The sequence below is a fragment of the Carcharhinus amblyrhynchos genome, chromosome 24 (assembly GCF_965287045.1).
Source record: "Carcharhinus amblyrhynchos chromosome 24, sCarAmb.v2.hapA, whole genome shotgun sequence".
Taxonomy (NCBI): Eukaryota; Metazoa; Chordata; class Chondrichthyes; order Carcharhiniformes; family Carcharhinidae; genus Carcharhinus; species Carcharhinus amblyrhynchos.
The window spans coordinates 21118267-21135201 of record NC_137347.1 but is presented as its reverse complement, the minus strand read 5'-3'; the positions used below and the strand labels follow the sequence as shown (position 1 = coordinate 21135201).

The window sequence follows — 16935 nt, the reverse complement described above, 5'->3', positions numbered from 1 at the left end:
CTATAATGAAGACTGATGCAAAATACTTGCCTGCTATTTCTTTATTTTTCATTATTAATTCCGAAGACTGACTTTCTATAAGACCAGCCATCACTTTAACTTTTCTTAAGTATCTACAGAAACTTTATAATTCTAGCTAGTTTTGTGTCAAGAATTTTTCCCACCTGTTAACCTTTTATCAATCTTCCCTGTTCTTTATATTCTATCCCATCTTCTGATCTGCCACCTGTCTTAGTGCAATTTGTTTTTTTCTTTAAGTTTGACACCATCTTTAACTTTTTTTAAATGTGGATGGTGACTTAGAATTTTTGTATCTATTTGTGTATTCCAAAATATATCTTTAAATTTTTTTCTAGCATCTTGATGGACCTATTCCTTAACCTCATTTGGCAATTCACTTTGGTTTGTTCAGCTTTCAATCCCTCTTTTTGTTGCCCATGTTTGAGATTAAAAGACAAATCTTGGACTCGCTCTTCCCTCAGTCAAACTGAATATAGATTTCAATCATATTATCATTACTGCTACCCAATAGGGTTATAAATTAATCCTATCTCATTGCACAATACCAGGGCTAATATAGCTTGCTCTCTGACTGACTCCAGAATGTACTATTCCATGTCATTTCGGAGGACAGTTAAGGGTCAACCAGGTTGCAGTGGGTCTGGAGTCGCTTGTAAGATAGACCATGTAAGGACAGCAGATTATTTTGCTAAAGGGCATTTGGCCTTTCCCCTTAGTGTTCAAGGATGTGTAGGTTAGGTGGATTAACAGGGGGTTACAGGGATGGGGCAGAGGTGTGGGCCTGGGTAGGATGCTCTTTGAGAGTCGGTGTGGACTTGCTGGCCAAATGACCACTTCCTGCACTGAGATTCTATATTACCTTATGTACCAGATGGGTTTTCACAGCAATCAATGATAGTTGTCATGGTCAGCATTGCTGATACTGATTTGTATTCCAGATTTATCAATTGAATTTAAATTTCTCCACCAGGAACTGATTCTGACGTTGCTTCACAGCTGACCACAACATAAAGACCACTGCTCCTTTTGAGCTGGAGTCTTTGCTGAAGTTTTGATGTTGCATTGTGTTTTTCTGACTTTTACTCCATTCTTAAAGTTGCAAGGCCAATTCTTGGTGGTTGTTGGCACTGCTGCCTCAGCACCAGGGACTGAGATTGGATTCCCAGTTGGGTCTGTGTGGAGTCTGCATGTTTTTCCCTGTGTCTGCTTGGGTTTCCTCCAGGTGCTCCGATTTTGATTTGATTTATTGTTGTCACATGTATCAGCATACAGTGAAAAGTATTGTTTCTTGCGCACTATACAGACAAAGCACACCCTTCATAGAGAAGGGAACAAGAGAGTGGAGAATGTAGTGTCACAGTCATAGCTAGGGTGTAGAGAAAGATCAACTTAATGCAAGGTAAGTCTATTCTAAAGTCTGACAGCAGCAGGGAAAAAGCTTGAGTCAGTTGGTACATGACCTCAGCCTTCTGTATCTCCTTCCCGATGGAAGGTGGTGGAAGAAGAGAGAGTGTCCTTAATTATGCTGGCTGCTTTGCTGAGGCAGCAGGAAGTGTCGACAGAGTCAATGGATGGGAGGCTGGTTTGCATGAGGGATCGGGGTATATTCACGACCTTTTGTAGTTCCTTGTGGTCTTGGGCAGAGCAGGAGTTATACCAAACTGTGATACAACCAGAAATAGATGCACCATAGAAAGCATTCTAAAAGTTGGTGAGATTCATAACTGACATGTCAAATTTCCTTAGTCTTTTGAGAAAGTAAAGGTGTTGGTGGGCTTTCTTAACTATAGTGTCAGCATGGAGGGAGACCAGAAAAGCTTGTTGGTGATCTGGATATCTAAAAACCTGAAGCTGTCAACCCTTTCTACTTCATCCCCATTGATGTAGACAGGGGCATGTTCTCCTTTCGCCTTCTTGAAGTCGATGAAATCTCCTTCATTTTGTTGACATTGAGGGAGAGATTATTGTTGCCGTACCAGTTCACCAGATTCTTTATTTCGTTCCTGTGCTCTGTCTCATTGTTGTTTGAGATCTGACCACTGCGGAGGTGTCGTTAGCAAAATTGAAAATTTAAATTGGAGGGGAATTTGGCCACATCATCATAGGTGTATAAGGAGTATAGTAGGGGGCTGAGAACAGCCTTGTGGGGCACTGGTGTTGAGGATGATCATGGAGGAGGTGTTGTTACCCATTCTTGCTCATTATGGTCTGTGAGTTAAGAAGTTCAGGATCCAAACACCGAGTTTGGAGATGAATTTCATGGGCACAGTGGTGTTGAAGGTTGAGCTGTCATCAATAAATAACAAAGACAACTATGTCATACTCTTATCTAGGTGTTCCAGGGATAAGTGTAGAACCTGGAACATGGTGTCTGCTGTGGACCTGTTGCAGCGGTAGGCAAACTAGGATCCAGATAGTTTGGGAGGCTGGAATTTCTGGTTTTCTCCCACAGTCTGAAAGACATGCTGGTTAGGTGCATTGGCCACGCTAAATTAGTGTACCTGAACACTAGAGCGTGATGCCTAGGAGATTTTCACAGTAACTTCATTGTAGTGTCAATGTAAGTCTATTTATGACACGAATAAAATAAACTTAAGTTCCTGCTTATGCTAAAATCCCATTGAATTAAATTAATGGTAGCCATACAAAATCCAAGGTGACAAGAAAGTGCACTGTACCTGATTTGATCTTGGCCAAATTTGATTGGGCATTTATGTTTGCTGTAGTTTATGGATACTTTGGTTTAACTGACTCTTTTCTACTGTGGCATGAGCTGTAAAATTGCGGTTCCAGCTGAAAAGTGGAGGTGGTGTGTACACGATTCATTTTTACCTTCTCCCGTAGGCACGCTCGATCCAAGGAGTTTACTCCAGCAGCGGAGAGCACCTGCTATTCCTGCAGCGGCCCCGAAGCGGCGCTACCTTCCTTCCTTTCCGTGGTCGGCTAACTGTGCGTCATCACGTTACGGAGTAACGCATGCGCCGCTGTTGTGGAGGTGGTGGCGGCCGTGGCGAGCTTCTGGCGCATGCGCAGTTGGGGAGCACTGAGCCGCCGGGAGGGGCGGGGCTTGTCTGGCGCATGCCCAACTGGGAGGGCTGGGCCGCCGGGAGAGGCGGAGCTTATGAGGCGCGTGCGTAGGAGCGGGTAGCGCATGCGTGGTATCAGTGTGAGTGTTGTGTTGTGTGGAGTGGAGTCGCTCCTCGGGGAGGACGCGGGGCTTCGAGCCGTTACACCCGGGGAAATCGGCTCTCACGCGCGGCCTATGGGATGGAAGCGGGGCCAGCGGCAGCAGGTAAGCGGCTGGGACGCGGGATTTGAGCGTCTGATTATTTCTATTTGGGTGAGGTTGGGGGGGGCGCGCTCTGGATTAGGGTCTGTGAGGAGAGCATGCGCAGTAGGAGCAGCGCCGCAGCAGCCAGAGTTTGTAATTTTGTTTTAAAAACGGCGAGAAGGAGCGGATTGCGGCTGGGGGGGGAAAGAAACATCCACCTGGGACAGCGCCAGAATAGAGCGCCCAGGATCCGCTCACATTCAAACTTTGCGCTCAGCTGCATCACCTGCGGTGAAATCTGATGGAGAAATGGCTCTTGCCATTTCTGCACAATCTCCAACAAGCTCCTGTACCATTCCATTCACTGAGGAACTTATCACCTGGTAAAATAAAGTGCAATGAACTATGGACCGATCAAAAAATAAACGTGTTTCTCACATCTGCAGAGTGCAGCATCTCAAGATGTAATGTGTATATGGCATTAGTAAGTCTATATGTTGTGTGGTGGCTGGTTTTGTTCATTAGCAAAGGGAAATATTCAGGCCCTTTTAAGGGATGTAGTAAAAGAGACAGCATAGAAGATATGGGGGAAGACTACAAAAGCTGATAAATTTTGTCCTTGAAATAAGAGGGCTCCCTTGAAAGTACACAAAACAATGTAGATAGCTTAAAATCTGGTTAGACATTTGATTTATTATTGTCATCTACCAGTATAGAGTGAAAGGTATTGTTTCTTGCACACTATATAGACAAAGCATTTTGTTCGTAGAGTACGTAAGGGAGAAGGAAAGGAGAGGGTGCAGAATGAAGCATTACAGCCATAACTGAGGTGTAGAGAAAGATCAACTTAATGTAAGAATAGGTCAGTTCAAAAATCTGATACCAGCAGGGAATAGTCATGGCGCTGGTCTGGTGAAAAAATGGAATTGGACCTGGAAAATTTTCTTCAGAGAATATTGAACACTACTCTAATGTAGGTTAATGGACAAAACTGTCCTGGTCATTTAAGAATCAGATAACTATTCTAATAGGGTGTAGATGAAGACAGATTGTGATTTTTGAGAGTGTAGAAAATAAACAGCGTGATAAGAAACATTGTTCCTGTAGGTACAAATTATTGATGAGTATTCTATGTCAAGCAGATATATAAATATTCAAGAATTTTCTGATTCACATCATGTGTTGGCTAACAGTATCACCAAAACTGTTTTATTGCACTTTTTCGTGTCTACGTATTGTTCAGATTGGCTGCTGTGTTTGTTTAGTTAACAGCAATACCTACACCTCAAAAGGAAAGTTGTGGATAGCGGTGTTGTCACTGGACTAGTGATTTAGAGATGCTGTGGGATGCACTGATCCAGAGATACACTAATTCAAATTCCACAGCTAATGGTGAAATTTGAATTCAATAAAAATTTGTATTAATAGTCTAGTAATGACCATGGTTTCATGGTCATTGTCAATTGTTGTAAAAACCCATCTGGTTCACTGGTGACCCTTAGGGAAGGTACTTTGCCATCCTTATCAATGTGATTGACTCTTAAATCAGTTGAAGGCAATTGGGATTAAACAATAAATGCATGTTTATACACACAAGTTTAAGAAACTCATTCTTGTAGTGCAAAAAAAATGGAATTGGAAAGTCACCGGCTTGGCAGTACATGAGCATCAGGCGCCATTCCAGAGCTGAAAGTTCATAATTCAGGCCAGCATATTATTACCTGCAGTCTTATCTCAATAATGTCATATAAAAGATCTCATGGCAGTATTTGGTAGGTATCCCAGCCATCTCTCTTAACCATCATCACCAAGTCTAAATTATTGGATAATTTGATTGTTCCTATTGTTCAATTTGTAGTTGTTTTAAAATTATGACTAGATGTCAAGATTTTAGAAGCCATCTGGAGCTATACAAAGCCCTGGTTAGATCATACCTGGAGTCTGAGGAAGTTCTGGATACCAGACTTTTGGAAGGATGTATTAGTTTTGGAAGGAGGACACTGTAGATTTACCTGAATCATATCTGGAGTCAAAAGGGTTAAATTGTGAGGAGAGATTTTATAAACTAGGCTTATATTCCCTGGAATTTAGAAAGTTGAGAGATGGTGTGGCTTAAATTTCCTAGATGATATGAGGGGCATTAAGGATAGATGGGAACTATTTCTGCTGCTTATGGTCCCTGGGGCTAGGGATTAGAACCAGACTGTATGAGAGCTAAATTAGGAAACACTTTTACACAGAAATGGCTATAGAAGTTTTGAACTTTCTTCTGAACCTGAGATTGAATGATTGTTTTTTAAATTAAGGGACAGTGAGTCACATAGGGCAATGGTGAGCATATAGTGTTGGGTCACATTGGTTGGATAGGCTGGAGGGCTAAATGGCTTACTGTTGTTCCCAGAGTCCCAACAGAAGTATTTGCCAGTTCTGCACCCCACACTTCAGAAAGGACATGAAGGCTTTGGGCAGAGAACAGAGAAGATTTATCAGAATAATCCCAGGGATAGGGAATAAAAGTTCTAACGGTTAAACTAGGGAGACTGGGGTGATTGTTGTTTCAAATAGAGAGGATTTTATAGCGGCATCGTGAATGGTTTAATAAATCCACTGTATCCAGTGTCTGAAGGGTCAATAGCTAGAGACCAGTGATTTAAGGTGATTGGCAAAAGAGCTAGAAGCAACAATGTGAGGAAAGCAATGAACGTTTTGAATTCTAATGCACTTCCTAAGAATGTGCTGGATACAGCCTTCAGAAGGAGAAACAAATTGAGAAAGAGCAGGGAAGTGGGAATAATAAATTGCTCTTTGAAAGACTCAATGGGCCAGAAAACCACCTTCTGTACTATACTGTTTTGATTCTCTGAATTAACTGAAGAGCTTTGGCATAGCCAATGGCAGTAAAAGACACTATCTAAGTGCAAGTTTATCCATTGTTCCGTCTTTGTACAGCAGATGCAAATGAATATTCCACCTTCTGTAAATGAAAACATGCTTAAATGATCATGTGGATGTGTAACTTTTTAATTTATTGAATTTACCATCAATCTGAAGTTGGCTATAATACCTATTTTGAGACGACAAACATTTACTTCAGTGTAATTTTAATGAGCTCCATGAATCGGACATGTGTGTATGATAAGTAGAAATGCTGTCTCATTGCACACTGCAACAGCCCTGATTGACATGGATTTGAATTATTTTACCTCAACCTACTTCATGCAAACCCACAGCACAAAACACCGGAATTTGTTGAAAATTAGTCTTTCGTTGATAACCACAGGGATCTATGGTGTAGGAAATGGCAATGTCCTATTGGTGGTTTTTACATAAGGCTTGTTATTGGGACAGAATGGAACTGCATGTTTGTAATCATTAGCTGACTTGAGAATGCTTGAGGTTTACAAGTAGAAACATAAGAACATAAGAACATAAGAAATAGGAGCAGGAGTAGGCCATCTAGCCCTTCGAGCCTGCCCCGCCATTCAATAAGATCATGGCTGATCTGTTGTGGCTCAGTTCCACATTCCCACCCTCTCCCCATAACCCTTAATCCCCTCTCTTATCAAAAACCCATCAACCCGCTTCTTAAAAATATTTAGCGAGGCAGCCTCCACCACTTCAACGGGCAGAGAATTCCAGAGATTCACCACCCTTTGAGTGAAGAAGTTCCTCCTCAACTCCGTTCTAAACCACCTCCCCTTTATCTTGAGGCTGTGCCCCCTAGTCCTACTGTCTTTTTTGAGCGGGAAGAGTCTCTCCACCTCTATCCTATCCATCCCATTCATCATCTTATACGTCTCAATGAGATCTCCCCTCATTCTTCTAAACTCTAACGAGTACAAGCCCAGTTTATTCAGCCTCTCCTCATAGCTCAATCCCCTCAACTCCGGTATCAGCCTAGTAAACCTCCTCTGCACTCCCTCCAGGGCCAAAATATCCTTGCGCAGGTGCGGCGCCCAAAACTGCACACAGTACTCCAGCTGCGGCCTCACCAATGCCCTATACAGCTGCAGCAAGACCTCCCTACTTTTATATTCAATCCCCCTCGCTATGAAGGCCAGCATCCCATTCGCCTTCCTGACCACCTGCTGCACCTGCAAGCTGGGTTTTTGCGACTCATGCACAAGGACCCCGAGGTCCCTCTGCACCGTCGCCTGCTGCAGTTTTTCGCCACGTAAGTAATAGTCCTTCCTACCATTCTTCCTACCAAAGTGGACCACCTCACACTTGCCAACATTAAATTCCATTTGCCATTTCCTGGCCCATTCGCCCAGCCTATCTAGATCCTTCTGCAGACTCTCCACACCCTCCGCACAATTTGCCTTTCCCCCAATCTTGGTGTCATCAGCAAATTTCGACACCCTGCACTCGGTTCCCTCCTCCAGATCATCTATATAAATGGTAAATAGCTGAGGCCCCAGCACCGACCCCTGGGGCACCCCACTAGTCACCAACCGCCAATCCGAATAGCACCCATTGACCCCCACTCTCTGCCTCCTATTTGACAACCAATCCTCTATCCACGCTAACACCCTACCCCCAACTCCATGTCCCCTGACCTTCTGCAATAACCTCTTGTGAGGTACCTTGTCAAACGCCTTCTGAAAATCCAGAAAGACCACATCCACCGGCTCTCCTCTATCCACTGCCCTAGACACATCCTCATAGAACTCCAGTAAATTTGTCAGACACGACTTCCCTTTAATGAAACCGTGTTGCGTCCGCCCTATCAAGCAATTCCCTTCAAGATGCCTCGCAATTTCCTCCTTAATGACGGATTCTAACATTTTACCTACCACAGACGTTAAACTAACCGGCCTATAATTCCCTGCCTTTTGCCTGGCACCCTTCTTAAACAACGGCGTAACATTAGCCGTTTTCCAATCTTCCGGCACTTCCCCGGAATCCAGCGACGTCTGGAAAATAACCACCAAGGCATCCACTATCACCTCTGCCATTTCTTCCTTGGGCTCTAAGCATAATTCCCCTCCTTTGTCCCTGGGAGATCTGATTTTTTCCCTGACAACCCTCTTGTTCCTAACATATGTATAAAATGCCTTAGGATTCTCCTTAATTCTCTCTGCCAAGGACGTTTCGTGTCCCCTTTTTGCCCTTCTAACTCCCTGTTTGAGTTATTTTCTACTTTCTCTGTATTCCTCCAGTGCTCTATCTGTTTTTAGCTGCCTGGACCTTACATATGCCTCTTTTTTCTTTTTGATTAGACCCACGATTTCCCTGGTTATCCACGGCTCTCGAATCCTACCTTTCCTATCTTTCCTTTTTACAGGCACATGCCTGTCCTGCAGCCCCATCAACTGCTCCTTAAAAGACTCCCACATGCCAGATGTGGATCTACCCTCGAACAGCCTCTCCCAATCAACAGCCACCAAATCCTGCCCAATCCGGCTATAGTTAGCCTTCCCCCAATTCAGCACCTTACCCATTGGGCAACACTCATTTTTTTTCCATTACTATCCTAAAGTTTACAGAATTGTGGTCACTATTTGCCACATGTTCCCCTACTGAAACTTTGATGACCTGACTGGTCTCATTCCCCAGTACTAGATCCAGTATAGCCAGCCCCCTGTCTAGTTGGACTATCAACATATTGTTCCAAAGAACCTTCCTGTACGCATTTTATAAATTCCTCCCTGTCCAGACCCCCAGCCCTAATTGATTTCCAGTCTATACAAGGGAAATTAAAGTCTCCCACTACAACAACCCTATTTTTTCTGCACCTGTCCCGAATCTCCTTACATATCCATTCCTCAACTTCCCGTGGGCTGTTGGGAGGCCTGTAGTAAACCCCCAGCATAGTGACTGCACCCTTCCTGTTTCTGAGTTCCACCCAGTGACTTGTTACATGACCCTTCTAAATTATCCACCCTCTGTACTGCTGTAATATGCTCCCTAACCAGTATTGCTACTCCCCCACCTCTTCTAGCCCCTCCTCTGGCTCACCTTAAACACTTATACCCCGGAATATTTAGCTGCCAGTCCTGTCCTTTTAACCAAGTCTCCATCACTGTAACCACATCCAAATTCTGTGCAAGCATTAAGGCTCTAAGATCGTCTGTCTTGCCCGTTACCCTCCTTGTTACTTATACCTCAGTCAAGACTGATCGGGAAATCCGCACTGCTTCTCTAGCAGTAAGAGGTGCAAGTCTCACCATTCAAAAAACAAGAAATGAGACGGGACCATTCAGCCCTCGAGTCACTCCACAATTCATTCCAGTCACGGTTTCCAATCATCCATTTTCCTGCCTGCACCTCACGCTCTTGATTCCTGAGACACCAAAATGGTGCCTCTCAGCCTTAAATATATTCAACAATGAAACATCCATAACCTGGGGTAGACAATTGTAAAAATTCACAACATTTCAGTGAAAAGATTATCAGCTCAGTCCTCGATGATTGACTCATTATCTGACACTGTGCCCCAATGTTCCAGATTCCCCAGCCAGGGGAAACAAACTTTGCATGCAGTTTATCAAGTCCCTTCAGAATCTTGCATTCTAGTAAAATCTCCTCTCATTTTTCTGAAGTCCAGAGTACGTATCTAATTTACTCAACCATCATAGGACAACCCTCCCAGGGACCAGTCTTGTGAATCTTTGCTGCACTGCCTCCAAGTTAAGAATATTGTTCTGGATATATGGAGTCCAAAACCACACATGGCATTCCAGGTGTGGTCTCATCAAAATCCTATTCAATTGTAGTAAGACTTTATTTCCATACTCCAATCCTCTTGTAATAAAGGTTAACATTCTGTTTTCCTTACAATTGTTTGTATTTGAATGCCAACCTGCTTTATTCCATAGACGAGTGCACCCAAATTCCTTTAAGCATCAATATTTACACATTTCCATCTTTTAAAAATATTCTTTTTTATTCTAATGGCTAAGTGAATAATCATGCACTTGCTCACATTATACTCCACCTGCCACCTTGTTCACTCATGTAACCTGTCTATATCTCTTTGCAGCCCTCACAACTTACATTTCCACCTAGCTTTATATAGTCAGAAAGCCTGGATACATTACTGTCTCTTCACCTTAGGTCATTAATATAGATTATATTCAGCTGAGGCTCCAGCACTGACCCTTGCAGCACTCCATTTGTCACAGCCTGCCAACTAGAAATGCATCACTGATCCCTACTCTCTGCTTCCTGTCCATCAACCAATCTACTATCTGTGCTAATATATCTCCCCCAACTCCATGAGCCCTCATCTTGTATAAACCATTTGTGGTATCTTACTGAATCCCTTTTGGAAATCCAAGTATACTACATCTAATAGTTCCCCCTTTTCTACTCTAATTACATCCTTAAAAAAACACTGATGAAATGATATGACAATTTTCACTTCATAAAACCAAGCTGACTTTGTCTGTTCATATTATGATATTCTAAATGCACTGTTGAGACTTCCTTAACAATAGATTCTAGCATTTCCCTGAGGACTGAGGTTAGGCTAACCAGTCTGTAGTTTCATTTTCTCTCTCTTCTTACTTGAATAGCAGTGTTATGTTAAATTCCAATCCACTGAGACATTCCAGAATCTATAACATTTTGGAAAATCATAACCATATACTTACTATATCTCTGCAGCTCTTTTCTTAACCATAGGATATAGACCATTAGGTTCTGGGAATTTGCTGGATTTTACTCCCTTAGTTTTCTCCAATACTTTTCTCTGTTGATATCAACTACCTCACTCTTATTAACTCCAAGGTTCAGTTCTATTTCCGTTGTATAATTGATATCTTCTACCATTAAAGCAGCAAAAAATATTTGTTTAAGGACTCTTCCATTCCCTCATTCACTGTAATAATTTATCTTGTGCCTGCCTCTAAGGGGCCAATAATTACTTTAGTTTAGGAATGAGAAGAGGGGAAGCATTAAAATGGAGCCTCCAGTCTCACCATTTGCAAGAATGAGTTTCAAAAATCAGATCTTACAAATTCCACACTCACCAGCTCTCCTTCTGGCCCTCCAAAGTCCAAATAAAGCATTCTGATCCCATCATCAGCTGACATTTTCAACCTTTCAAACGGATACTGGAAAAGGGTACTGGATGAATCTACGGTTGAGCTGTTCTGAGACATCACAAAACCACTTTCATAGTGAATGATCAGCTTGACGTCTTGTCCATTCCAAGTACATCCCAACGTCACCTCCATATTTTGTATCTATGCAGCGGATTGTACTGAACTGAGCTTCATTTTGAGTGTCCAGGTGTATTTGTTTTGGATTTTCAGCATCTGCAGCTTGTTGCTTTTCAAACTGCTACAAGATAATACTTTGTACAGAATCAACTTTCTCAGAAGTTCTTAATGCTTGATGCTTAAGCACAATCTCCAATTCATTGAGAAAGTTGCAGGAAATTGCGTAATGTTAATATAATTTTATTCTGAAATATAAACCATTTTGAGTTGATTTACATTGAAAACAGCCTTATGTGTCTGCAAAGACTGAGTATAAACTTTAATTACACCTTAGAATTAATGCTAAATGTCTTCAGTCTGTGAAACATTAAATGTTTTACAATTGTTTTTTCTTGTTTGCACCCCTTTTAGCTTAAGCATGCGTGTTTTCTCAAAATTAGCTTGTTTCAATACCTCTGAATCACTCACTCTAACCCAGTCATTTGTAAAGATATGGACTTGTTGAAATTCACCAGTTGTGCTTTATCCGTAGATCATTTATCTACCATTGGAACAAATTATGGACCCTAAACTCCCTTTTAAAAGGTGTGTTCATATATCAATTAAACCTTATTTACATAAGAAATCAAATTGGAACTTTGCCGTTTAATAACTTTGTAATCTTGGAGGACAAATGGTAGTGCACGGTAATCATCACAAGCTTTACACATTTGTGGGAGTTGGTTAGCTTAGATGGCCAAACTGTGGTGCAGAATTATGCCAACAGCATGTGTTCAGTGTTCTGGCTGATAATTTGTGGGAGCCTGTCTCTTTGCCTTGCTCCACATTTGATGTGGAGTGGTGCCCCTAAAGCAATATAACCACTTGCCCCTTTCTAAGAGGAATGTGCATGGTCCTTTGTGGACTTGCGGCTGATAAAATAATTACAATTTGACTCATTTAAAATTATTATGCTGCAGCACACAAGTTCAACATGAGCTGTCAAGATCAGCGCTGATGCATTAAACTGCTCGCTGCTGTAATTCTTGGTGACTGAAAAATTATTTCTAGATTTTCTAAAACCTCTGGAAATTCACTGTCAAAAAGTCTGCTGTCTAAGCTGATACATGGAGAATGGACACCTATGCGAACAACAAATGTTGCCCATAGAAATGCACCCAAGTAAGGGTATTTGAAAGTTCATTAAACTATGCAAGGCAGCAAGGTCTTTGTGGATAGTTTAACATGCTTTTGTAATAGATTCCTGTGCTGTTTGCTGGTTAGTTAACTAATAATCAGCAAAATAAAGAAATTTTATCCTCATAAAGGGAAAACTTTGAATCTAATGAACTTTCAAATACCGTTACTTGGGTGCATTTCTATGGGCAACATTTGTTGTTCGCATAGGTGTCCATTCTCCATGTATCAGCTTAGACAGCAGACTTTTTGACAGTGAAACTGCACCTGAACTCTCACCTCCAGCAGGAATTCCAGCCATCTATCAGGAAGATGTTAACTCCTATTTCTCCAACCTTGCAGATTGCTGATGTGAAGGCCAGAAAAAGCTTTTTTTTTGTTTGTGTCACAAGTAAGGCTTACATTAACATTGGAACTAAGTTACTGTGAAAATCCTCTAGTCGCCACACTCCAGTGCCTGTTTGGGTACACTGAGGGAGAATTTATCATGGCCAATGCACCTAATGAGCACATATTTCGGTTTGTGGGAGGAAGCTCATGCAGGCACAGGGAGAACATGCAGGCTGCACACAGACAGTGACCCAAGCCGGAAATCAAACCAGGGTCCCTGGAACTGAGGCACTAATCACTGAGCCATCAAGCAGAAGGACCTTCGTTGACATTCTGGTGGATATTCACCAGTTTTGTTTGTTATTTATCCTAGGATGCTGAAACAGTATATATTCACAACTGTTCTGGCGATTGATATTTCCTGATTTGTCTCAACTGCCTGTGGCTGGAATTTAAATGGCAGCTGTACTTAGTTGAACATGGGATCAGTGCTCACATCTTCCTCTATTTCCTTTAATATTTAAAATTCAGTGGATGACAAAATGACATTATTCAGTAGAACGTGTGAAATATCCCCAGTGTTAACAGAAGAACTGTTCTTTATGCACATTTTCCATTGTGAATATAATATTTTCCCAAAGTTCTTGGAAATAATGTTTCCCAAATATGTGCCCAACTTTCCCATAACTCTGTTTGAATCTCTCAAATTGTCAACTCTGCCCAAATTCAAGTCATTAATTCATTCCCCATGACTGATACATAATCCCCTTTTCAGTTTCATTATTCAGTTGCACCATCCTTCTCCCAACACTTCTGCTTGCTTTTGGTCACCATTCGTAATTTCTGTTTTTGACTTGGTAGTGTTTTGATTGTGACTCTTAAGATGTCTTACAATGTTATTTTGTGTTACGGATGTTACATAAATGTTACTTGAATACCTATTCCCTTTTCTTGTTTTCTAATGATAACAATCTCTTTAGGCAAAGCCATTAGATAGTGTAAAATTACCACATGGGTGATAAATAATAGCAGACTTGGGAGAACTGTTCATCTGGCAGCACAACATTTACCAATGAAAAGCTGAAATTTCAGAGTGCCAATAAATTCATTTTAATTGTAGCATCTCTTTGTGTCTATGGCAAGAGCATGTTGTGATTTGTAGCACATTCTACACCAGCTGTTTTGTATGTTTTTATTACCAACTTAGTAGCACAGTGCATATGTTGTGCTGATGCAAGTTTACACATTAATTTTTCCAGGGTGGTGAGTTTCTGGACGCACCAAACCAAGGAGTGAAGAAGGGTGTGTTTCATGGGCTTTTTTGCATACTTAAAACGAATCCAAAAGGGTTATTCAAACAAAAATACTTTTGAGAGGAAATAGCGCAGAGACTGTGCATAACACTTACTTTCTCTGAACCAGTTGATATTACAGTAAATTAGAGTCATGGATACTTTCAGAGGCATTACCATTGTTGTGGCTGCTGTCCATGTATCAGCCTTCTGTGATTGCACTCAAATCTGGCCTCATCCAAGGTCAGCATCCATTTTTCTAACAAAGGTCACTGGATAACAAATGGGTGTAAGTTGATTTTTAGTTCACTTAGCCAAGATGCCGAGTCTAATTGTAGCGCACCTAACTTGGCACAAAGCATGGATCAATTTTGGGACTTCACTGTTGTGTATGGTCCTATATCAATCTGCTGACTGACTTGAGAGAATGTAGGCATGTCTTAGAAGGAAAAATGTGCATTTGAATTTAGGTGTTTAATGCAATAAGCAATGAGAACTGGGTTGTTTGGCACGGATTGGGATTTTTTTTTCTGAGCTCAAGAGATTCAACTTGAATGTAATTTTAAAAGGCCCTAACTGTTTGTTAGGCTGTCTTTGTTTGGTTCCAAAGTACTTGTCAGATATTTTATGTAGTGTCAATTCTCAGATATTGTGAAGCTTCTCACTGATGTCGTGAATTGAGTGCATTGCCCATAGACCTATTTTAATACAGCTGCATTAGATATTTCATAGCGAATATATGGTGGCGTATGGATTTTATTCCAGATACACATTGATCATGTTGCTCTAATCTCCCATTTTCCAAGTTCTGAAGTAGGAAGGGTACAGGGTGAGCCAAGAGTAATGCAGTGAGATTTGGATTGCTTCAGCAAAGAAGTGGCATTGACACAAATGACCAAACAGCAGCGTCCTGGTTCACTGGTTATAAAATCATCTTGAAACATTATGTATGCTGAAAATGATTTTTTTTCTCATTTTTGCTTCAACATTGGCTGCCCTTCACTCCAGTAAATGCAAAATTATTTTTTTCCCAAGATGTAGAAAATGGTGCACAATGTGTGTTACTTGGATAGTCCAGTATACCTCTGATAAATTTTTGAAAATCAGTATAGCAGTGCAGGGATCCAACATCCATCACATCAATAAAGGAAAGAAACAGCGCATTTCTTCCAAATGTTCCAAAGTGCAGAATAACCAATTAATAACTTTAAAAGTATGGTAACCTTTCAGTAGCGTAAGAAAACATTGCAACCGATTTATGTATAACCAAGTTGCAGCCACAGCAACAAAGTAAATGAACAAGAAATCTGTACGGGTGCTGTTGTTTAAGAAATAAATGCTGGCAAGGACTTGTCTGATATCCAAATAGTATCATGGGATCCCGGATCCTTGGTTTAACATTTTATTTGATAGACAGCACTTCCTCAACACAGCAATGAAGAATTAGTTTATGGGACACGTTCTTTAGCAGCTAGGCATGTAAATCAACATGCCTTCTTATGAGGTTTTATGAATAGAGGGTAGCAATTTAATAAACATTTGAATTGATCTCGCAGAAAGACAAGCAGCTGTGTTAAAAATGCACTTGTTTGGCATAAATGTAGCACTGGACAACTAGAAAGATGAATTTCAATGGGCCGAAGAGCCTTTTCCCATTATTAATTTTTCTGCCAAACCTGTGTGCCAGTAAGAAGCATGATGTGCAGTCAGCACATATAATCACAGGGCATTGGCAAAATAGTTTAGTTTAGACCCCACTTCTTCGGAGATGCAGCAAAATGCCCTTGAGGGATATTATTAGAATTGTTCATGGATGCAAACAATGGTACATGTGCCTCTTATTTGTATGGACTTTGCAAAAAAATACAAAGCGCACGCTACATGCTGTTTAAGCTACAACCTCTTGGTAAACTTGGCACCCTTTCAAATGGTACACAACAGTGGCACAGTGGTTAGCACTACTGCCTCTCTCCTGCCTTGGATGCCTGTGTGGAGTTTGCACATTCTCACTGTGTCTGCGTGGGTTTCTACCAGGTGCTCCAGGTTTCCTCCCACAGTTCAAAAATGTGCAAGGTTGGTGGATTGGCCATGCTAAATTGCCCCTTAGTGTCCAAAGATGTGTAGGTTAGGGGATTAGCGGGGTAAATATGTGATGTTACAGGGATAGGGCCTGGGTAAATGCTCTGTTGGAAAGTAGGTGCAGACTCAATAGGCTGAATGGCCTCCTCCTGCACTATGGGGATTCTATGAAGCAAACAAAATATTGAACTACAATAGCCAAAATATAACAGAGTTGTGTTCAGTGGATACAATGTTCTGATTATATCACACTTTGAGTAGTGTCCTGCTCTGCTTGAAAGCAAATGAAGCAGTCATTCAAGCATTAGAAGCAGCCTTGAGAACGGATATCTGATTGATTGTCTATGTTGAGGGAAAAGACCAGAGAAAACATCTGAAGATGACCTTGCTGATAAGATAGTAAGTGGTACTGTAAAGGTTAATCTGGGACCCCAATAAATCTGTGGGTATAGAACAAGGTGACACAGGTTCAAGATAGTAAAAGGTACTTTTAGTACTAGTGTCTTTATTCAGATAATCAGTGGTTGATTTACAGGCTCGGGTGGAGATGAGTCCTGGGATCGACTGGAAATAATGAGATGCAGCAATGGTAGAAGAG

At 41.4% G+C, this 16935-nt stretch overlaps 1 protein-coding gene across 2 annotated transcripts in view; it reads left to right on the top strand.

The window, feature by feature from the left end:
• Positions 1-3190: 3190 nt before the first annotated feature.
• Positions 3191-16935, top strand: part of LOC145357999 (protein argonaute-1) — a 115169-nt gene continuing 101424 nt past the window's right edge. The window contains exon 1 of one of the 2 annotated variants that reach the window (XM_080211668.1): positions 3191-3313. In XM_080211668.1, the coding sequence (XP_080067794.1) occupies positions 3289-3313 (25 nt within the window). In that variant the 5' untranslated portion in view covers positions 3191-3288. The remainder of the gene's footprint in view (positions 3314-16935) is intronic. The other variant, XM_080211669.1, reaches the window with a different exon arrangement.